Below are 24,247 nucleotides of genomic sequence, written 5' to 3'. Positions count from 1 at the left end.
ATAGCCAAGCAACTGGTATTGCTTATGGTAGCCTCCATATTCTTCTCACTACAGTTGTGCTTTAAAGATCAACAGAATTCAAGAGTTTAGCCTTGGAAAAATTGCACATCGTTGTTAACACAGCAAAAGCATCTTCATCATGTTTACTTAGGCCTACACACAGACATTTTAAAAAGCAATTTATCAAATACAATTTTAATGAGAACCCAAGGTGAGAGACACATGGAGGCTGTCATATGTATTTCCTTTTAAACAATACCAGTTGCCTGGCAGCCCTGCTGATCTTTCTGGTCAGTAGTGTCTGAATCACACACTTGAAATAAGCATGCAGCGAATCTAGTTAGACTCCAGTTAGAAACTTCTGATCTGCTGCTTGTTCAGGGTCTATAGCTACAAGCATTAGTGACAGATGATTAGCAGGACAGACAGGCAACGTGCATTGTTAAAAAAAAAAAAAAAAAAAAAAACACACATATATACATATATACACAGATACAGTATATATATTTGCGTATAAGCCTACCTTTTCGGCACAAAAAAAAAATGTGCTGAAAGGTTACCCTCTTGGCTTATGTGCGAGTCAGTGGAGCAGAATAGATGGTGGAGCCAGGCATGAGCTCCTGATCAAATCTGAATGAGTATTATTCGGATTTAATCCTCTAATTAGTGCAGCTGAGCGGGTGTGTGTGGAGGGGTTAAAAACAGCAGCCTTCTTCTTTAACCTGTCCCACGGCACGTCCCACACTGCGTTCCAAGCTGCGTCACGTGACTTCTACTACCCAGAAGGAGGAAGTGTTTGTAGTCACGTGACCGCGGCTTTGAATGCAGCTTTGGATGCGCTGTGGGACGGGTTAAAGAAAAAGGCTGCTGGGTAAGTTTAACCCCTCCACACACACCGGCTCAGCTGCACTAATTAGAGGATGAAATCTGAATGAAACTCATTCGGATTTCATCCTAATTTGATCCGGAGCTCATCCCTGGGTGGAGCAAGTTTTGTTACTGGCAGAGGAGTGTAAGGATCGTGCTCTAATGAACCTGCTCTTGCCAGCTGGCTCCCTGCTGTGTCCGTGCCCCCATCCCCTGCAAAATGTTGTGCAGAGTGCGCTGCTCAAGACTACCTGTGTGCCTTGGCTTGTGGAGCGAAGCAGGCAAGCAATGCGTCAGCGGTGCAATGGTCGGGTGTTCTTCCTGTGTGGCAATCACTGTCTGATATTTATGACGCCATCTAGTGACATCTTGAGACACAGCTGTATAATCCTGGGGCACATCTGGGGATGGGGAGAAGGAATGACCTGTATTGGGGCACATCTGGGTACTGGGGGCACATCTGGCTACTGTGGAGGAGGCTTATACGTGAGTAAATATTAACAGGGGTATACTGGGGAGGAGGCTTATACGTGAGTCAATATATATACAGGATCTTCTCAAAAAATTAGCATATTGTGATAAAGTTCATTATTTTTTGTAATGTACTGATAAACATTAGACATTCATATATTTTACATTCAAATACACACAACTGAAGTAGTTCAAGCCTTTTATTGTTTTAATATTGATGATTTTGGCATACAGCTCATGAAAACCCCAAATTCCTATCTCAAAAAAATAGCATATTTCATCCGACCAATAAAAGAAAAGTGCTTTTAAAACAAAAAAATTCAACCTTCAAACAATTATGTTCAGTTATGCACTCAATACTTGGTCGGTAATCCTTTTGCAGAAATGACTGCTTCAATGCAGCGTGGCATGGAGGCAATCAGCCTGTGGCACTGCTCAAGTGTTATGGAGGCCCAGGATGCTTCGATAGCGGCCTTAAGCTTATCCAGAGCGTTGGGTCTTGCGTCTCTCAACTTTCTCTTCCCAATATCCCACAGATTCTCTATGGACTTCAGGTCAGAAGAGTTGGCAGGCCAATTGAGCACAGTAATACCATGGTCAGTAAACCATTTACCAGTGGTTTTGGCACTGTGAGCAGGTGCCAGGTCATGCTGAAAAATGAAATCTTCATCTCCATAAAGCTTTTCAGCAGATGGAAGCATGAACCCACTTTTGAACCAGAAACAGCGACAGAAGCACCTGACCTGGGCTACAGAGAAGCAGCATTGGACTGTTGCTCAGTGGTCCAAAGTACTTTTTTCAGATGAAAGCAACTTTTACATGTCATTCGGGAAATCAAGGTGCCAGAGTCTGGAGGAAGACTGGGGAGAGGGAAATGCCAAAATGCCTGAAGTCCAGTGTCAAGTACCCACAGTCAGTGATGGTCTGGGGTGCCATGTCAACTGCTAGTGTTGGTCCACTGTGTTTTATCAAGGGCAGGGTCAATGCAGCTAGCTATCAGGAAATTTTGGAGCACTTTATGCTTCCATCTGCTGAAAAGCTTTATGTAAATGAAGATTTCATTTTTCAGCACGACCTGGCACCTGCTCACAGTGCCAAAACCACTGGTAAATGGTTTACTGACCATGACTGTGCTCAATTGGCCTGCCAACTCTCCTGACCTGAACCCCATAGAGAATCTGTGGGATATTGTGAAGAGAAAGTTGAGAGACGCAAGACCCAACACTCTGGATAAGCTTAAGGCCGCTATTGAAGCATCCTGGGCCTCCATAACACCTGAGCAGTGCCACAGGCTGATTGCCTCCATGCCACGCCGCATTGAAGCAGTCATTTCTGCAAAAGGATTCCCGACCAAGTATTGAGTGCATAACTGAACATAATTATTTGAAGGTTGACTTTTTTTGTTTTAAAAACACTTTTCTTTTATTGGTCGGATGAAATATGCTAATTTTTTGAGATAGGAATTTTGGGTTTTCATGAGCTGTATGCCAAAATCATCAATATTAAAACAATAAAAGCCTTGAACTACTTCAGTTGTGTGTATTTGAATCTAAAATATATGAAAGTCCATTATTTTTTGTAATGTACTGGTAAATATTAAACTTTATCACAATATGCAATTTTTTTGAGAAGATCCTGTACATACACACACCTCCATACGTCTCTCACCTTGAGTTTTCTTTATGCAATGAAGAAAGATTTTTAAAAATGAATTGCATTCATCAATATAACTTGCAGAACCTCTTAAACACACTAATTTAAAACACAGTTGCAGTAAATTCTTTAATTTTAGTTCTGATAAGTTTGGAAAGTGGTACATTTTTGGCAGAATTTTTATTTTTGTGTGGCTTTTTCCCCAGTGGAGAGATTTCTCCTCACTTCCTGCTCCCGGGACCTCTGTGACCCTTTATAGCTTTAATATGAAAACAGGTAGTCCCAGGGATAGGAAATGAGGTACAGCAATAAAAACTAATCAGGGATTCTAAAGCTAGGCATACAGGGGTCAGTAATGGCCCTATATGGCAAGCCAATAGATCCTCCCTATATTGGAAATTGATCAGATAGTAAACCCAATGCACACTCAATCTTGATAGAGTTAGCATCAATTGAACCACATGCATTGTACCCCTTCATGTGATGCCACGCTAGGCCACTCCCTTATGTCCGCCGACGTAGGGATTTTCCAACTGCTGGAAATTGAACTGATCAGATATGTTGGGTGCAACAGATTTACAGCAGATTTGATTAACGTGACTGAATCGTCCACAACTAATGCATGTGTTTTTGTGTTTGCCACGCTACAGGAAATGCTATTTGTTGCGGTTTCCGTCACTCCTGGAGATATTTCGCCACTTCCTGTGTGGAAAGGAGGTGGATTCTCATAGACAGTGTCTGAAAAAGCACATACGAAAAACCACAGTGCAAGTGGAACGGTACCCTAATATAACGTGTAGAAACTCTGCTTGGTAAGCCACCGGATGGTATATTTAGATCCGTGCCTGGCTTTAATAATGTATTAGTTCAGCAGCATTTTATCTTGAAACAAGCGGCTAACCTGCTGACCACAGCTGTTATTGCAAAGCAGCGCCAACCAGCGTGAGGTTACCCAACACCCCTGCAGCTCACAAGTCAGGCGCAGAGCTTTCCTGCTAACCAAATTACATCTTCACACAGATTTTACATGTCACACAGTACCACGTCACGTCACAGTGAGCCTCAACCACTGGGATTTTCTAAGGCTGGGAACACGCTTGTCTTTCAGTTTTCTGCGTTTTTCTGCGTACCTTTCCAGCACACCAAGTGTGTTTCACTTTCAGCTGATGTAATTTATAGAGAAAACTGACAAAATGTGCAGAGTCATCATGCAGAATGTCAGTTTTTTTCTGCATGCAAAAAAAAAAAATTAAGTGTAAACTAGCCCATTGATTAACATGAGTTCTCTGTGCAGAAAACATGCACGGAAACAGTCAAATGGGTTCCCTGCATCAGGGACTAAAAGAAACTTAAAATCCCCTTTACTATAATATAAAAAAAAAAGCTATGACAAATATGAATACTCAAAACTGAAGGTATTTACAATCTTTCAGCTTTATGTGAGCAACTCCCATAATGCATCACTTCTGCTAAGTAAGGGCCTGTTTCCACAACACGCAGATTGGATGCAGAAAAACTGACTCCAATAAATGCCTATGGGAAAATCTGCATCAGAAAAATTGCGTCTTGTGGAAACAGGCCCATAGGCATTCATTGGAGTCAGTTTTCTGCATCCAATCTGCGTGTAGTGGAAACAGGCCCTTAGTAAATACACAAACCATTCTTTTACACCCTGTAATAACTTTACAGAGAGACTAATCTAGCTTGTGCACAGCAGCTCTTTCAGGCTAAGTTAGACTTCATCAGTGAAAGGTATCAAGTAATACAGCTTTATAGGTAGGACATGGGATACAGGATTTATACAGAGTGCCTAGTTTAAGCAAACCTGAAAAGGAAAGGGGTGGTTGGGGGGGGAGCTAGATACTCACCTTAGTAGTTAGGATCCTCTGAATGGCGCGGAGGCTTCCTAATTCCCTAAATCCTCACAGTGACCAGAGCAGGGTCTCTCTTCATCTTCTGGCTGTGTTACCAGCTGTGGACCAGCGTAAGTATGATCCATGCATGCTCTGTAGAACAAAGCTGCTTGTGCACCACCTTTTTCCTCAGTGCAGGAGTTCCAGTATTACTTGCTACCTGGTGTGTGTGTGTGTGTGTGTTGGAATTGGCTCGGGACAGCGGAAAGGCGTAGAATCAACACCGCATCAGAACTAGAGAGTCACGGATGCTACCTACCGTGGTCCCGAACCAGTTAAAGGTTAGTCTATAGCTATGTAATTAATTACGCATTTCTATATTTGATGTGGCTGTTCCAGAGTACTGTGCACAAAATATAGAGCTGCCAGTGGCGCAGGAGTTTATTTCAAGAGCGAGCACAGCTGTGCAAAAGGAGAAACTGTAGCAGTGTGTATGCGCAAAGAGGGGGCTGCAGCAGAGAGGTACGACTTACCTGTATCAAGTCTCTAGCTGGACCACTCCATGCTGCACTTCACCGCCCCGACACTTCCTCCTTCACAACAGACATTCCGGCTGGAGTGTGGCATGCAGTGCCTCGGCTAGAGACGTGAGACAAGCAAGTTAACCCTCTCCTCTGTGCTTACCTCCTCACACACGAGGGTATAATTTCTCACTGGTCTCATTTAATTCTTACATAAATAGAACTAGGGAGAGTGTGGAATCATACACTGAGCAGGGAGAAGCAGAAGAGAAAGTGAGCTGCAAATGCATTGCTGGCCACCTAAAGAATTAATCTCTTAGCAGCAGAGATGGGTCAGCTCTGTGTAGACAGTGAAAGACTGCCAGGTGCCCCATCCAATTTCTTTCCTGACTACCACATAAAGTTTATGAGGGGTTGGGGAGAAGGGTGGGGGCGGCCCACAAATTGCTGTCCAGTCACAGAAAGTAATCATGCTGCATCTGATATTAGCACAGGAAGACAGCATTGCCAACAAGGTAAACGAAAATGAATAATGCAAACATGCACAAATACAAATCCTGATAGATGCCACACAATAAGCATTACAAAAAATACAAGCCTGAACTACTGTTTTAAGGAACTTTGTAAAGGCAAGCATTTCAAGGCCAGTCTCCTAGAAACATTGTGAGAGAGTGGAGTAAGATGTCATTCAGAGAAATGAACCCTAGGTACAAGCATGTATCACCAGGCGAAACTTTAGCAGAAAATCCAATATTGCTGCCTCCATCACGGAGGAGTCATGAAATGATCACCCTATTTTGGTCTTTGCAGGTGATTGTATACACAGGTAATCTTTAGCTGGCTCCTTTAAAAAAAATGCTGATTCTTTTTGTTAGCCAGTAGGGACCAGCAATCAAGTGCAAATAATTCTGAGCTTAAAGCAGAATTATGCAACTTTTGTATGCAGATCTATGCATGCTTGAAAATGGGCCAATCCAATTCAACCTTGGCTTGATACGATTGGTCCATTTTCAAGCTGCATACATTTCCATACAAAATTTGAATAATCTTGCATCATCTCAGAACTATTTGCATCTTATTGACCATTCTCATTAGTCAATACTGTGCAAGTCCACTTTAATTTCACAATGTCGTTTAATACAGTCTGCGACAGCTGTGTCAGGCTGTTTTCATCCTCACTGAGGGCTGGTGCACACCGAGCGGCTTTTTCAGCGTTTCTGCAGCCGCTTGCGGCTGCGGATCCGCTTGGTCAATGTATCTCAATGGGGTGGTGCACACCAGAGCAGGAGGCGTTTTGCAGAAACGAAAAATGCCGGGGTGAGGCATTTTTTGGATTGCGGGTGCGTTTCTGCCTCAATGTTAAGTATAGGAAAAACGCAAACTGCTCTGAAAAACGCCTGTTCAGAGCGGTTTTGCCGGCGTTTTTGTTACAGAAGCTGTTCAGTAACAGCTTTACTGTAACAATATATGAAATCTACTATACTGAAATCCGCTGCAGCAATCCGCAAAACGCTAGCAAAACGCCATAGAAAAATAACAAAAAGCGTTTCAAAATCTGCTAGCATTTTGCGGATCTGCTAGCGGTTTTTGGTGTGCACCAGGCCTCAGTCTGACTTTGGCTTTTAGGATTCCTGAATCTTAGGACACACACACACACACACACACACACACACACACACACACACACACACACACACACACACACACACACAATTTTGACTGGCCAATTTCACTACATCCATGTAGTATGAGAGCTTACCTACACAATCTGTCCACAGTATTTTAAAAACGGTTGTCTCTCATACTACATGGTAGTGGTAACATCTGCCAATCATTGGCAAACCAAAATTGGATGTCTGTACCTATCTTATAGAGTAGGAATAAAGTGATGGTGAATATATTGTTATATTGGGGTGAGTATGTCTGAGTGTTTGGGTGAGGGAAGGGGAACTAGATACTCCAAAAAAAGAAAATACAAAGTCAAAAAGCACTATGATGAGGCATCCTGATCCTTTTTCACTATACCCACCCGGATTACAGAGTACCCAGACAGCTCACCGTGTCCTACAAACACCATAAGGGGCTCAAAAAGATGAAAAAAGCCCAATTGCTATAAAAGCAATGCTAAAGATGAACCAACCAATTACTGGTCTGAGCGATGCTTATGCGCTTTGAATCCTACAGGAAAAAGGCACTTTACAAATGTTATTGTTGTTTTAAAGAGAGTCTGAAGCCATTCAAAATACTTCTTTTTACAGGCTATTTATGTTAAGCAATATGAGCAGTGCTGAAACGCTGCATCCCCACGATAGAACAATGTCTTTATTCCACCGAAATTCCGGGGCAAAAATCCACCACTTCCTAGGTTGTGGATTTTGCTGCCCGGAAAAGCAGAGTTTAGCGTTGTAGCTCTACCTCCATTAGCATCAATCCCGCTGATCGCCACCTCTCCCGGCCCCTGCCAGTGAAAGAAGACAGAGAGGCGGCAATCGGCGGAAATTGACTCCAGTAGCGGCAGAGCTACTGCTCTGCCTCTACAAGGAAGCGCTCCCCAATTTTTGCCCCAGGGATTTGGGGGATATAAAGCCCTCATTCTGCTGTGGGAATGCTGCGTTTTAGCACTGCTCATATTGCTTAACATAAACAGCCTGTAAAAAGGAGTATTTTGAATGGCTTCAGACTCTTTTTAAAAAGGAACCTAAATTAAACAATAAAAAACAAAACAGTTTAACTTACCTGGGGCTTCTACTTGCCCCCTGCAGCCGTCCTGTGCCCAGGCCATCATAAAGTGAGTCTCTGGTCCCCAATGCCACTAAGTTTCCGGATTACCGATTCAGCCATGTGGATGGCTCGTTCTGCACTTGCGCAAGACGCTGCCGATGGCAGGAGCGCGATCGAGGACGTGCACGGCCAGGGCTGTGCAGGCACAATGGCCATCGATTGGCCAGTGGCAAGAACAAAACTAAGTGGCTGCGGGGGACCGGAGACTCGATCTGTGACAGCACGGCACAGGGCAGCTGCAGGGGGCTGGTAGAAGCCCCAGGTAAGTGAAACTGCTTTTCTTCATTTTGGTTTAGATACCTTTAAAAAAGGTAAATAGGTAAATTCACATATACTCAAGAGCGTGCCAAACATCCTTGGCCAGAGTTCCCAATAAAGACACAAGAGTCAATGATGAGCGCACAATAAGTGACATAACACGCATAACCATCCATACTGCAACATTATAACAACTTACAGAGGACAGCCACCGCGCCAGACTCAAACATGAGACACTCCTCCTTGTTCCGAGCCTCCACCAGAACGCTGAACGGAGGAGGATCCAGCTTGTGGAAGATCCGAAATCCCTTACTAAACGCCATGGTTCCTGGGAGCGGATAGCAAGCCCTGCAACCGAAAACAGGCAAATTCACAATCAGAATCCATACCCGACAAACAGCAGAAGTTTCATATATGATCTAGTCTATGGCCTGGTACACACCATGCAATTTTCACTTCCAATAGGATCAGTAAAGAAAAAAAAAAAAAATATTGACTAAAATACTAGCTATCCGTCCATGTTAAAGTCCTTTAGATTCATTTTCGATCAATATCCAATTGGAAAAATGATCGGAAATAAAACTGGAATTTGAAAAAAAGAAATTGCATGTGTGTGTATGCTAGCTCTCTATTATATCCCATCAATATCGATCTGATCACTTGCTCAAAAAGGAACTGAAATAAAAATTGTATGGTGTATACCAGGCTGAAAGGTGTAGCCTCAAGGATATATAGTGTAATATCTGCACTCTTTATTCCGTTTTACCAATATTTATGCATTGTTTTGCTTTGCAACAATTTTATTGAAGGTCAAACTTTTTTTTTTTATGAGCTGAAAAGTCTGTGCAGAGAACCCACAAAATGTAATTGCAGCAAAAGGTGGTTCTACAAAGTATTGACTCAGGGGGCCGAATAATTACGCACAACCCACTTTGCAGTTATTGATTTGTAAAAAATGTTTGGAATGATGTATGATTTTCGTTCCACTTCTCACATGTACACCACTTTGTATTGATCTTTCACGTGGAATTCCAATAAAATTGATTCATGTTTGTGGCAGTAATGGGACAAAATGTGGAAAACTTCAAGGGGGCCGAATACTTTTGCAAACCACTGTACATTCAGAAAAAAGAGAAAGAAGAAACGTGATTCATTTTATTTTGAGCCCCTGATTGGCTTGTCCAGATGTGATCAAATGTCACTACCTGCTGATGGTGTACAAAGGATGTAGAAATGGCATCATATGGTTGCAACCAACAAAATACTGTATTTCAAAAATTGATCACATGGTCAAATTTATAATATGAGTCAGAGAATTAATGCAAGAGAATTTGCTCATGCCTGAGAGTCAAAGACACCTACAGTAAAACTGTAAAGCAATTACATTTCCAGACTACAACATGTGTACAAATATTATTTTTTGTATTTTTATAAAGCCAACATATTACCCAGAGCTGGACAATAAATAAGGTTACAGACAATGATAACAGGGGAGACAGACAACACAATACAGGTAAATAAGCAATAAGACACACAATGCCAGATCATGCCCTGGAGTAGCAGTCCAAGTAATTCAAGTTCACGTTATTCTGTGGGCAGGATGCATGATCAGGTAGGATACACAAGGAGGGAAGGCCCTGCCAAAGGCTTACAATCTAAAGGGAGGGGTTGGTGACATGATAGGAGGTGGGCTACATTGAGAGGTTCCTGGCAGAGAGAATTAGGGCATCAGTGAGGTGGGGTGGCCTTCTTGAAGAGGTAAGTATTAAAGAATGCACGCAGAACAAGCATGCAGCTAATCTTGTCAGATCTGACAATAATGTCAGAAACATCTGATCTGCTTCATGCTTGTTCGAGGTCTATGTCTAAATGTATTAGAGGCAGAGGATCAGCAGGACTGCTAGGCAACTGGTATTGCTTGAAAGGAAGTAAATGTCAGCCTCCATATCCCTCCTGTTACAGTTGTCCTTTAATACATACCTCTTCAAGAAGGCCACCCCACCTCACTGATGCCCTAATTCTCTCTGCCAGGAGCGCAGTGGACGGCCAGGCATGTATCTTCTGACCAGGTCGGAGAAGTAGGTCGGGCAAGACTTGTTACATAGTTATTTTGGTTGAAAAAAGACATATGTCCATCGAGTTCAATCAGTACAAAGTACAACTCCAGCCTGCTCCCTCACATATCCCTGTTGATCCAGAGGAAGGCGAAAAAACCCTTACAATGCATGGTCCAATTAGCCCCAAAAGGGAAAAATTCCTTCCCGACTCCAGATGGCAATCAGATAAAATCCCTGGATCAACATCATTAGGCATTACCTAGTAATTGTAGCCGTAGATGTCTTTCAATGCAAGGAAAGCATCTAAGCCCCCTTTAAATGCAGGTATAGTTTGCCATAACGACTTCCTGTGGCAATGCAGGATTATGTATAGATTGTGTATAGATTTGAAATCCAGACATAGGATCTTGAAGCGGATTCTGAAGAGGATCGGGAGCCAGAAGCAGTATGGATGTTTACAATTAAATGAATTGTCTGGCTGTTCAATGCACGACTGGCTTGCTGCAGGTATTGACCTTAGATAACAATACGCTGGTACAGCACAGCTTATTTAGCAATGTCAGTAATACAGAAGATAATATAATAAAGGTTAGAGAGTAACATTATCATTATTATGAGTTGCAGTAGATTCCTGTTATCTGTCATTAAATGCTTCCAGGCTCCTCGCCTCTATCCTATCTTTACACAGAAATGAAATTATACAAACCATAACAAAAGTCCATTATTCAGAATCATGGGGGCTAATTTACCGAGGAGCCTCTGGAACAGATACCCATGAAGTTCATGAGAGAACCTGCAAGACTGGCTTCTACTTATTCAGAATCAACAAACTTCAAGGGTTGTTGAAAGACTAAAGGTGCCGATCGAGCAAGAGACAGACCTCTCTCTGATTGAATCTGATCGGAGAGAGATCTGTCAGCTGCCCATACACCACAGGCCGAATCCCGATAGAATTCAGCATGAAATCTCTCAGAGGCTCTGGGATCTATTGAGCCTTCCCATTACTCTCCTCTTCTCCTCGTTCCAGCTATGTCTGCCCCATTAGCAGTCTGACGGATGGATTGGAGACTGCTCTCCTGCCGTGGGAGGCTTCGGAAATCTTGAGCCAGAGTGCTTCCGAAAGAAAGACTCTGCAGTATGAAGCTGCCAGTCTTCGGGAGCACCTGGGCTTAAAGGGGAACTGAAGTAAGAGGTATACGGAGGCTGCCATATTTATTTCCTTTTAATCAATACCAGTTGCCTGGCAGCCCTGCTGGTCTATTTCTCTGCAGTAGTATCTGAATAACACCAGAAACAAGCATGCAGCTAGTCTTGTCAGATCTGACTTTAAAGTGTAAAACACCTGATCTGCTGCATGCTTGTTCAGGGGCTATGGCTAATAGTATTAGAGGCAGAGGATCAGCAGGGCTGCCAGGCAACTGGTATTGCTTAAAAGGAAATAAACATGGCAGCCTCCATATACCTCCCTCTTCAGTTCTCTTTTAAGAAGACTTCATAAGCCTCCAGTGGCGGGAAATTTCAATGGGGGAGACATTGCTTCAATGGTGGGACCATAATGGGGGAGACAGCGCTTCAACGAGGGGACCATAAGCGGAACAGGAACGCTCAATAGAACCCAGAGTCTTCCCCCTCCTTAGGTAGGTATTTTAGGGTTGCTTTCAATTTCTTTTCAATAGAATGCAGTTTGAAGCCAGTTGATAAGTATCCTGCTGTACTGGGACTCTTGGCTTCAGTTTGAACTTCTAGTTTGAAGAATAATAAAAGTAACAGAGCCGTGGTGATCAGTAAAACTGTAAACAAAACTGCTTGGAGGAACCGTAAAGGAAATTTATTGGTGAATAATTCACATGTAGTTTACAACAGCCAGACTCAGTCATAAGTTACAGGCTTGTGGGACCAGCAAACAGCCCACTCTAGCTCCAGTCAAGAAAATAGATGTCGTTAATGATATGTGTAGCTGTGCTAGGCCAAATCTGGACCTGTTACAGATAAATAGAATTTACCAATACCTCATGGAGCTCCTGTTGGAGCTCCTGTTTGCTGGAAATGTCAGCTGCAGCTCAGGCTGATATTAGAGATGGAAGAGAGCTCAGAGGGGCTTGTACAGTCCTGGCCAAAAGTTTTCTGACTGTCAAAAATATTAGTTTTCACAAAGTTTGCTGCTGAACTGCTTTTAGATCTTTGTTTCAGTTGTTTATGTGATGTACTGAAATATAATTATAAGCACTTTATACGTTTCAAAGGCTTTTATTGACAATTACATGATATTTCTGCAAAGAGTCAGTATTTGCAGTGTTGGCCCTTTTTTTTAGGACCTCTGCAATTCGACTGGGCATACTCTCAATCAACTTCTGGGCCAAATCCTGACTGATAGCAACCCATTCTTTCATAATCACTTCTTTGAGTTTCTCAGAATTAGTTGGATTTTGTTCGTCCACCAAAGTTCTCAATGGGATTAAGATCTGGGGAGTTTCCAGGCCATTGACCCAAAATTTCAACGTTTTGGTCCCCGAGCCACTTATCACTTTTGCCTTATGACACTGTGCTCCATCGTGCTGGAAAATGCATTGTTCTTCACCAAACTGTTGTTGGATTGTTGGAAGAAGTTGCTGTTGGAGGGTGTTTTTGTACCATTCTTCATTCATGGCTGTGTTTTTTGGCAAAATTGTGAGTGAGCCCACTCTCTTGGATGAGAAGCAACCCCACACATGAATGGTCTCAGGATACTTTACTGATGGTAGCACTCACCTTTTCTTCTCCTGACAAGCCTTTTTCCAGATGCCCCAAACAATTGGAAAGGGGCTTCATCGGAGAATACGACTTTGCCCCAGTCCTCAGCAGTCCATTCACCATACTTTCTGCAGAAGATCAATCTGTCCCTGATGGTTTTTTGGGAGAGAAGTGGCTTCTTTGCTGCCCTTCTTGACACCAGGCCATCTTCCAAAAGTCTTCGCCTCACTGTGCGTGCAGATGCAATCACACCTACCTGCTGCCATTCCTGAGCAACCTATGCACTGGTTGCACTCCGATCCCGCAGCTGAATCCTCTTTAGGAGACGATCCTGGGGCTTGCTGGACTTTCTTGGACGCCTTGAAGCCTTCTTAACAAGAACTGAACCTCTTTACTTGAAGTTCTTGATGATCCTATAAATTGTTGATTTAGTTGCAATCTTATGCTACATACACACTTGAGATAAAAGTCTTTGGAAAAGGCAAGATCACAGACCAATTTTTACCCCATTCCATGTAGTATGAGAGCCATACTCTACACAGTCTATTCTATTGAGCTGAACTCCTCATCAGATAAAATCTTTGCAAGATGCTGCACACAAAGATGCTGTACACAACATGCAACAGATCAGTATCTGTACAAAATGTGTTCCTGCAAAAGATCCGTTCCTGCAAAATGCATTCATAGTCTATATCTGCAGATTTCAACACACACCTTGTTTAACAGACATCCATCTGCAGATCAGATCCACCAGGATGGATCTTCAGATCTGCAGATGATTGTCAGATCTGCAGATGAATGTCTGTTAAACAAGGTGTGTATTGAGATCTGCAGATATCAGACTAGGAATGCATTTTGCAGGAACGGATCTTTTGCAGGAACAGATTTTTTTGCAGATACTGATCTTTTGAATGTCTACAGCACATTTGTGCACAGCATCCTGCAAAGATTTTATCTGATGAGTAGTTCAGCTCAATAGAATAGACTATGCAGAGCAGGGGTGCCCACACTTTTTCGGCTCACGAGCTACTTTAAACATTGCCGAGTCCACGAGATCTACCAACCCTTCTCACAGTGTAACGAACATTCCCCCCCCCCCCCCCCCCCATCCCAGCATACATAGGCAGTCACACATTCACATAATTCTTCTCCCCCCTCCAAGCCTAGCAAATGGCTGCAAAATCCCTCTATCCCATAGTGTGTCATGGATCCCCCATGAACAAGCATTGGTCCATCACTAGTGACAAGTGCACAGCAATATGGGCAAATAGCTTCAGGAGGATTCTGAAGCTATTTGCTGTTTGAAGGGACTATGTAACTGCCTGTGCTGGGATAGGGAGGTGTCCCTCTTTGTTATCTCAAGATGTTGGGAGGTGTGTGTTTTGCATTAATTCTACAGCACCCAAAAATCAGCTTTTCAGTTGATCTTTAAAGTTGACTAAAAAAAACAGTAGTTGCAAGGCTAAATGAAATCCTTATTAAATAAGCAGTAGCAGGCAGAACAGATGATCGCTCTGTGTGACTCCAGCAATTAAACAATTCACATTTACCAGTTCAGCATGTTACCCAACTCCCAGACGTTTCCCCCGGCTGGCTGCACAGTGCAGCTCACTAAATAATCTACAGTACTATGCCACTGACCATGCCTGTCTCGTCTCCCCTGTCTTCCCCATCAGCCCGAGACAGCCTCCATACACGTCCTGCTCCCGCCCCCAGTTGTCACAGGCTGGAGGGGAGAAGGCGCTGTCTCCTAATTTGCTGCTTTCCCTTCCAGCCACGCCTCCTCTTCAGCCACGCCTCTCCCCTTCCTCCCTGATGCTAGCAGCACAATCTTATAGCCGTGGCTGTATAGCCACGGCTGCAGGGCAGCGAAATTTGATAAGACGCAGCCAAGTGGCCGCGATCTACTCAGCAGGCGGTCGCGATCTACCGGTAGATTGTGATCGACCTTTTGGGCAGCCCTGATGTAGAGTATGGCTCTCATACTACATGGAATGGGGTAAAATTGGTCTGTGAGTTTGCCTTTTCCAAAGACTTTTATCTCAAGCGTATATGTAGCATTAGTAGCCACAATATCCTTGCCTGTGAAGCCATTTCTATGCAACGCAATGATGGCTGCATGTGTTTCTTTGCTGGTCACCATGGTTAACAATAGAAGATCAATGATTTCAAGCATCACCTTCCTTTTAACATGTCAAGTCTGCCATTCTAACCCAATCAGCCTGACATAATGATCTCCAGCTTTGTGCTCGTCAACATTCTCACCTGAGTTAACAAGACGATTACTGAAATGATCTCAGCAGGTCCTTTAATGACAGCAATGAAATGCAGTGCAAAGGTTTTTTTGGGATTCAATTAATTTTCATGGCAAAGAAGGACTATGCAATTCACCTGAACACTCTTCATAACATTCTGGAGTATATGCAAACTGCTATTATAAAAACTTAAGCACCAACTTTTCTAATTTCCAATATTTTTGACAGTCTCAAAACTTTTGGCCAGGACTGTAAGCTACCTTGAGAAATATTCCTGGAGCGGAGCAGTGCTTTTCCACGCTGCTAGATTTGGGCGCAGCCGCCGCCTCCATAGACTACAATAGGAATCATCCCTATTGCAGCGCTCAGTGAGTAACGTCAGCTCCGTCAGAGGACAGAGCCGAGGTTGCTTAAAAACATAATAATTCGGCCTCCAGCAATCGCTGGAAGCCGAATTATTTCATTCCCCACTATCCATGGTGGCCTGGAGGGGGAATAGTAATTAAATCGGCCCGGACTTGTGCAGAAGCAGGATCAGCCATATACCGCTGTATCTTGCGCCCAAGTCTACCGGCGCCGATTTCAAATGTACTCTCCTGGAGAGCTGTCCAAATGGGAAGGAGGTGGTGGCTCATAGGCTTGCTATACACCAGCAGTTCTGGATGTGAGCCTGGCTTCAGGGACAAAGAGATAATTTGCATATGCACAGTAGCGGTGCATTGTGGGTAACCACAGATGTTCACTTAAAGCTGAAGTATCGCAAATACCTTCTCTTTTAAGAAGGCAAATCCCACTAAGGGCTCTTTCACACTAGGAGCTGTTCTGTTCGTTTCGATGTAACGCAACTGGGATGTGGGAAGAAAGGTAGCATGAAAGTCTATTGAATTGTTACCGTTCACATTAGACAAAGCGTTCCGGAGCGTTACGTTGTTATGCCTCTGGGAGCTTTTAATTGTAGGGTGCAAGTGTTTTTCCGTCGGGTGTATTAAGAACTAGTGCCACTGATCCGCAACTTCCCATCATCATCACGCGTGCACAAAATCAAGTTCATGCACACGTTAACTAGTGTGAGGGCTGGTTCACACTGGATGCTTTGCTGATCGGTCTGCGATCAGCAAAGTGCTGCTGCTAATGTATCCCTATGGACACATTCACACTGCAGCGTTTGCGATTTCGATCAATCACAAATGCGTCTTTGGGGCGATTTGCTGTGAATCTCATTCTATTGACGGGAATCACAACCGCAAATCGCAAGATTTTGTCGCCTAATTGCGCTCACGGACCCGAACGCGATCAACGGGGATTGGGGGGCAATCGCCCAATGTGAACCAGCCCTGAAAGAGCACCAATCAGCTCATTCCGTAACATACATAAACCACAGCAAAGGAAGTACAATGCCAAACACCTTAATTCGAGAGTCATTTTTCTTCACACAGTGGCAACGTGACTCGTGTCAGTAACATTGTAACATACAGTAACATAAGACAGACATCTCTCCGTCAAATTCATCCAGAAAGAAGAAGAATAGGTATTAAAAAAAACACATAAAAAAACTGCTATGAGCAAAATTTCAAGACTTTTAAAGTGGACCTGAACTCTTGCGCAGGACAGAAGGAAAACATAGAGAAATGCATCCTGTATGTATTTAAAGAGTTTAGCCTGTCTAGTTCCCCCTCATTTGGGACTAATCACAACTGTGATTTGATCTCTCAGCTGTGGCAGCTCAGGAATCTTGTCAGTCCTATGCTGGGTACACACTGAGATTTTCTGGCAGATTTGCAGTCAGATCGATTATTTCCAACATGTCCCTTCTGATTTCCGATTATTTCCCGATATATTTCTGACTTTTTTCCATTCACTTCAATAGGAAATCGATCGGAAAACGCTCTGAAATCGATCGGAAATCAGATCGGACATGTCAGAAAAAAACGATCTGAGAGTAAATCTGCCAGAAAATCTCAGTGTGTGTACCTAGCACTAGGCAGAGCAGTTAATTTGTACAGGATCACACAGGATGTTAAGCCTATATGTCTCAGAACTTCCTTCTGCTCTAAAAAGAACAGCATAATAACCTTTACAGAAAAAACATTTCTCTGTTACAGCTGACACAAATCCTGCAATAAATCTGTCTACTTCCTGCTTTCATGGAAGCAGACAGAGGGTTAACGTTCTGTGTTTACAAAGTTGCTCTACCGAGGCTGCTGAGATTACTGGGCTAACAAAGCTGAGATCAAATTACAGTTGTGATTAGTCACAGCTGAGGGGGGTTTAGACAGGCTAAACTCTCTAAATATATACAGGGTGCATTTCTCTATGCTTTCCTTCTGTCCTGTGCAAGAGTTCAGGTCCACTTTAAGCCTTGTACTCACACTGGAGGGCTGTTAGCCAAGGCAGCCGGTCTCTTAACGAGAATCTAGTGTGTGTACAATGGGCCAGATGCGTCGCTGAGAGATGTGGCATACTGGCAGGGCCAGATTTACCATAAGGCACTGTAGGCAAATGCCTATAGACGCGTGATGATGAAAAGGCGGCTCACTCCCCTCCCCAAGTGCCTCCCTCCTTCCTTCCTTCCTTCCTTATGCTGAGTCCCGAGCAGAGTGTAAATGAGAGGTTACTCAACTGGGTCTAGGCATTTTACTGACCAGATCTCCCTTCAGTCAGGGGAACCTGTAGCTACTTAATACTTGGAGACACCTCTAGTTAATTCTGGAGGATACTGTAGCTCTGGCTACCTAATAGAAAGGTGCACCTGTAGCTACCTTTGATGGGCAAGGGAAGTAAGGGAAAAAGGACACTTGCGGTGTGATTTGGCGGGGGTTGTAGGTTCATGGAGGGTGAAGTCTATGGCGCCAGGACATCTGTGCCTACAGGCTCCTGTGAGGTAAATCCAGGCCTGCGTACTGGATATACTTAGGTGAGTTCTCCCCCTTAACCCTCCAGCTTGAAGTCACTCTGTGGCCCCTCCCTCCATAGCAGCCAAATGCATTGCTAGTGATGCATTTGTACAGCACTCATCCCTGTACTGTCTCACACCCAAGGGATCAATGCACTTTCTGATGATTTTAAGTGACTTATGCTGGGTACACATGGTGCGATTTCCCGCTCGATCCGCGGGATCGATTCGATTATTCGCAACATGTTCGATCGGGTTTCGATAGCTACGGCTGTATCCATCGAAACTTGATCGAACATGTTGGAAATAATTGAATTGATCCAATTGATCCCGCGGATCGAGTGGGAAATCGCAGTAAACAATGTGATCGTTGCTCGCTTGGCATCTGGGATCACTAAAGATACGCCATGCTGGGTCTTTCGAAGAGATTGTACAGCCGCTGTACACACACTGGATTGACTACCGATTCTCGGTTCAGACCAGCATGTGTACATAGCTTTATGCTAGGGGTGCCCAAACGTTTGGGGTCGAGGGCCAAGTCAACATACTTCAGACTGCTGGGGGGCCGGAGTATACATAAAATGATGTAGAAGTCTTTGTGGACCAGACAGTGAAGCATACCCAGGTAGCAACCTGCAGACCAATTGGACAGCAGGGTCACCTGATGTGGAATTGATTGGAAACCAGAGAATTACTGCATTCTGGCTTCCAAGTGGATGGGTGGTGCTAGCACTGCTCTTCTATATGCGGACCACCAATATTTAAGGATGTAGCTGACTGTATCTATAAGTAATACATTTTGTGTGTGTGTGTGTGTGGGGGGGGGGGCGGTAAAAAAGTCTCAGAGGGCCACATTCGGCCCGCGGGCCGTAGTTTGAGGACCACTGCTTTATGCGGCCACACTAATGTTTTTACTGATTAGTTTATAATGCTTGTGACTCTTCCTGATAACAACAAAAGCTAGCCAGATGCAGCCGCTCACACTACATGCCACAATAAAGACACTATACCCGGCCTCATACAAGAGGAATTTACATATATTACCGGCATGAGCCATTGTGATGACACGGCATCTCAGCTCAAGCCAGAGAGATATGAAGTCCTTCCTGTTGATGTACGTGAAAGCGCTGATCTCCAGGCCATTACAGCTCTGCGGAATTGTACATTTATTTCCTGATAATATTCCTCTACATCATATTAGTGACAAAGACTTGATGATTATTCTTAAATAATAAAAACTTTGTTTATAAAGTGCTAACATACTTCGCACCACTGTACCATAGTTAGGGGAGACATTTTACATAAATCCTTTCTAATTCTTCTTCAGGATCACTGACATCAGGTTGGTTTTCCTTCTTAAAAACAGAAGGAATGCAAATTATCTCTTTATGCCCCTGAAGCCAGGCTAGCATCCAGAACCACTGGTGTCTAGCAAGCCTATAGATTTACATTTTACAGAGCCACACCAACCCCACATGTAAACAGCCTGTTTCTGACTTTTGGTCCTCATTAGTGCATGGCAGGGATTGATATGGATGTATGGGATAGGGCTTGGAACAATACAACACAGTAACCAAGCAGCTTGGGGATGACCCATATCCACATGGAGAGTATAGGAGACTAAAGAGACCCAAAAGCCCTCCTACTAAAAAGCAATGCTTAGGTTTGTTTGCCTTCTTAATACAGAAGGAATTTACAATAATTCAGTTTTAAGTGAACATCTGTGGTTACCCACAATCTTCTCCAGCACCTATTTTTTCCAGGGTGCTTGGAAGGACAATCACATGACGATAAATGAATACTTATACAAGGATTCACACATATTCCATAAATTATCCATGGCGCAAACAGTATGGACCGTATATAAACTAGTAACTCTATAAGCTTTTTAAACCAACTACCTTTCCAGTGCGCTTTTATGCAAAGATCAAAGGGGGAGATTTATCAACGCATTACAGACAGTTATTTTTCTTAATCTGTTCTAACCAGCAGAGGAACAGTACTGCATGATAAGAATCTTCTTACATCCTAGGTAATAGTGGCAATTTAGCGTGAATTTCTAGAGCTGCACTACAGTTAAGAAAAGTGCAAATTCATACCTAAACTGGCGCAGATTAAGAAGTGCTTGATAGCAGTTCTACAGATGTAGAATTGCAGGCTAGACATGATTTGTGTGGTGCTCCTCTCCCCTGCTGAATTCCTCCTCAGAGTCTGCTGCTATCAATACAGCAGGTGTGTTGGTTACCTCAGCAACAGCAATTCCCCTCACACACTGCACTGTCTGAGATACTTATCCTAGCTCCTCCTATTTTACAACAGTTTTAGAAGGAATCTGCACTATTTAGTGATTTCTTAGGCTGTCTGAGGCATTTCTGCATGGATTTCTAAAAACCTATTGATATTTTGTCTCAGATACTCTTGATAAATGTCCCCCACAGTTTCTTCTAAATACCATCAGTTATTTCTAACAGCGCCCCAAAATGAACTGGTTGAAGCACCATTAGGAATACCCGGTTGCCCAGATTACGTGAATGACAAGCTACTCAAATACTGGATAAATAAATGGATTAAAACATTTAGATGAGCAGATATTACATCCAATAAAAGAGGAAAAAAATGTGTTGTCAAAACCAATGGACTACCTGCAAAAAATTCCATTCAGCCCTGCAAATTCTAAGTCTCATCAAATTAGATTTTCAAATTGTTTATATTATTTCCTCATCTATCTCTCATAGGGATATATGTCACATATATATGGCACAGAAGACATGTCTCCACATGGCTATATAAATAATCATATGAGCACATTTTACACCCAAGATCAGGGAATAGTAATACTGACATATGACTGCACACACAAGATATATCATGGCAAGGTTATACGAATGATAGTACATGGGTGAGCCCCTGTTACACCCATGATCAGGGAACAGCAATAGTGAGATGTAGCTGAGAATACAGAACATGTGGTGAGGCTAAATGAAGCATAACACATGGCTGAGCATATAGTACACAGCACATGCTCGAGGCACACAAACAGCAAGATAAATTACATGAACAAGGTGCCAGCTTAGGGTGAAATGCGTACATTTGAAATCGGCGCCGGTAGACTTGGGCGCAGGACACAGCGGTATATAGCTGATCCTGCTTCTGCACAAGTCCGGGCCGATTTAATTACTATTCCCCCTCCAGGCCGACATGGATAGTGGGGGAATGAAATAATTCGGCTTCCAGCGATTGCTGGAGGCCGAATTATTATGTTTTTAAGTAACTTCGGCTCCGTCTTCTGACGAAGCCGACGTTACTCACTGAGCGCTTCAATAGGAATGATTCCTATTGAAGTCTATGGAGGCGCCGGCTGCGCCCAAATCTAGCAGCGCTGAAAAGCACTGCTCCGGGGTGAAATATCAAGAAAGGTAGTGCAGGTTCATAAGGAGATGTGTCAGTGCAGGGTGGTCAGGTTAAGTACCAGGGGTGTAAGTATAGGGTGATCATGTGATCTACAAGGGGTGGTAGTGCAGGATGATCATGCGACATACCAGGGATGGCAATGTGGGGTGATCATGTGATATATCAGGAGTGCTGGTACAGGGTGATCATGTGAAGTACCAGGGATGGCAGTGCAGGATGATCTTTAAAGGGGAACTGAAGTAAGAGGTATACGGAGGCTGCCATATTTATTTCCTTTTAATCAATACCAGTTGCCTGGCAGCCCTGCTGGTCTATTTCTCTGCAGTACAGTAGTATCTGAATAACACCAGAAACAAGCATGCAGCTAGTCTTGTCAGATCTGACTTTAAAGTCTGAAACACCTGATCTGCTGCATGCTTGTTCAGGGGCTATGGCTAATAGTATTAGAGGCAGATGATCAGCAGGGCTGCCAGGCAACTGGTATTGCTTAAAAGGAAATAAACATGGCAGCCTCCATATACCTCTCTCTTCAGTTCCCCTTTAATATGCCAGAAGCGGAGGGCAGGGTGGTCATGTGAAATAGGTTGTGGCAGGGCAGTAACATCAGATGAATTACCAGGGATAGCAGTGCAGGAATATCAGGTGAATTACCAGGGATAGCAGTGCAGGAAGATCAGGTGAATTACCAGGAGTGGTAGTGCAAGATGCTCCTGTGATATACCAGGGACAGTAAAGTAGGCTGATCAGGTGAAACATCAGAGATGGCAGGGCAGGGTAACCAGGCAATATACCAGGTATGGTAATGCATTGTGGTCTGCTGATGTACCAAGGATGGTAGTGCAGGGTAACAGGTGAACTACCAGGGACAACAGTGCAGGGTGAGTTGGTGATATACCAGGGATGTCAGTGCAGGGTGACCGGGCAATAAACCAGGGATGTGTGATAGATGATATACTAGAGATGGAAGTGCGGGGTGATCAGAAGATGTAACAGGGATGGTAGCAGGGCTGTGGAGTCAGAATCGAGGAGTTGGAGTCGGGGCAATTTTGGGCACCCAGAGTCGGAGTTGGAGTCGTGGTTTCATAAACTGAGGAGTCTGAGTCGGAAGTCGGATGATTTTTGTACAAAATCCACAGCCCTGCTAAGTATTAGACTAAGGAGTCAGAACCATTTTGGGTACCCGGAGTCAGAGTCATGGTTTCATAAATTGAGGAGTCGGAGTTGGAGTCGGAAGATCTTTGTACCGACTCCACAGCCCTGGATGTTAGTGCATTGATTTAGGTGATGCACCAGGGATGTCAGTGTGGGGTGATTGATGATGTACTAGAGATGGAAGTGCAAACTGATCAGATGATGTACCAGGGATGGTAGTGAAGGGTGATCAGGTGATATACCAGAGATGTCAGTGCCTGGGGATAGGCAATGTACCAGGGATGGTAGTGCATAGTGATCAGGCAGTATACCAGGGATGTCAGTGTGTGGTGATCTGGTGATATACCAGGGATGTCAGTGCAGCCGGGCATGGTGATAGCGCTAGGTGATGTGCCGAGGATGGTAATGCAGTGTGTTAGGTGATATACCAGGGATGTCAGTGTGGGGTGATCTGGTGATATACCAGGCAGGGTAGTGCAGGGTGATCTGGTGATATACTAGATGTCAGTGCCTGGTGATATACTAGATGTAGTGCAGGGTGATCTGGTGATATACTAGATGTCAGGGTGATCAGGCAGTATACCAGGGATGTCGGGTGATCAGGGATGTCAGTGCAGGGTGATCAGATGATAAGTCAGGGATGGCAGTGCAGGGTGATCAGATGATAAGTCAGGGTTGTCAGTGCAGGGTGATCAGATGATAAGTCAGGGTTGTCAGTGCAGGGTGATCAGATGAAAAGTCAGGGTTGTCAGCGCAGGGTGATCAGATGAAAAGTCAGGGTTTTCAGCGCAGGGTGATCAAATGAAAAGTCAGAGTTGTCAGTGCAGGGCGATCAGATGAAAAGTCAGGGTTGTCAGTGCAGGGCGATCAGATGATAAGTCAGGGATGGCAGTGCGGGGCGATCAGATGATAAGTCAAGGATGGCAGTGCAGGGTGATCAGATGGTAAGTCAGGGATGTCAGTGCAGGTTGATCAGATGATCAGTCAGGGATGTCAGAGCAGGATGATCAGATGGTAAGTCAGGGATGTCAGTGCAGGGTGAGCAGATGGTAAGTCAGGGATGTCAGTGCAGGGTGAGCAGATGGTAAGTCAGGGATGTCAGTGCAGGGTGATCAGATGATAAGTCAAGGATGGCAGTGCAGGGTGATCAGATGGTAAGTCAGGGATGTCAGTGCAGGGTGATCAGATGGTAAGTCAGGGATGTCAGTGCAGGGTGATCAGATGGTAAGTCAGGGATGTCAGTGCAGGGTGATCAGATGGTAAGTCAGGGATGTCAGTGCAGGGTGATCAGATGGTAAGTCAGGGATGTCAGTGCAGGGTGATCAGATGATAAGTCAGGGATGTC

The 24,247-nt window shown here is 44.0% G+C and overlaps 1 protein-coding gene across 1 annotated transcript in view; it reads right to left on the bottom strand.

The window, feature by feature from the left end:
- SYNJ1 (synaptojanin 1) overlaps positions 1-24,247 on the bottom strand; it is a 149,556-nt gene that overhangs the window by 124,793 nt on the left and 516 nt on the right. The window contains exon 2 of the mRNA XM_068266373.1: positions 8,604-8,752. Coding sequence (XP_068122474.1) covers positions 8,604-8,727 — 124 coding nt within the window. The 5' untranslated portion in view covers positions 8,728-8,752. The remainder of the gene's footprint in view (positions 1-8,603; positions 8,753-24,247) is intronic.

This window comes from Hyperolius riggenbachi, chromosome 2, assembly GCF_040937935.1.
Source record: "Hyperolius riggenbachi isolate aHypRig1 chromosome 2, aHypRig1.pri, whole genome shotgun sequence".
NCBI lineage: Eukaryota > Metazoa > Chordata > Amphibia > Anura > Hyperoliidae > Hyperolius > Hyperolius riggenbachi.
Note: the sequence above shows the minus strand (reverse complement) of the source record. Positions and strands in the feature narration are given on the sequence as shown.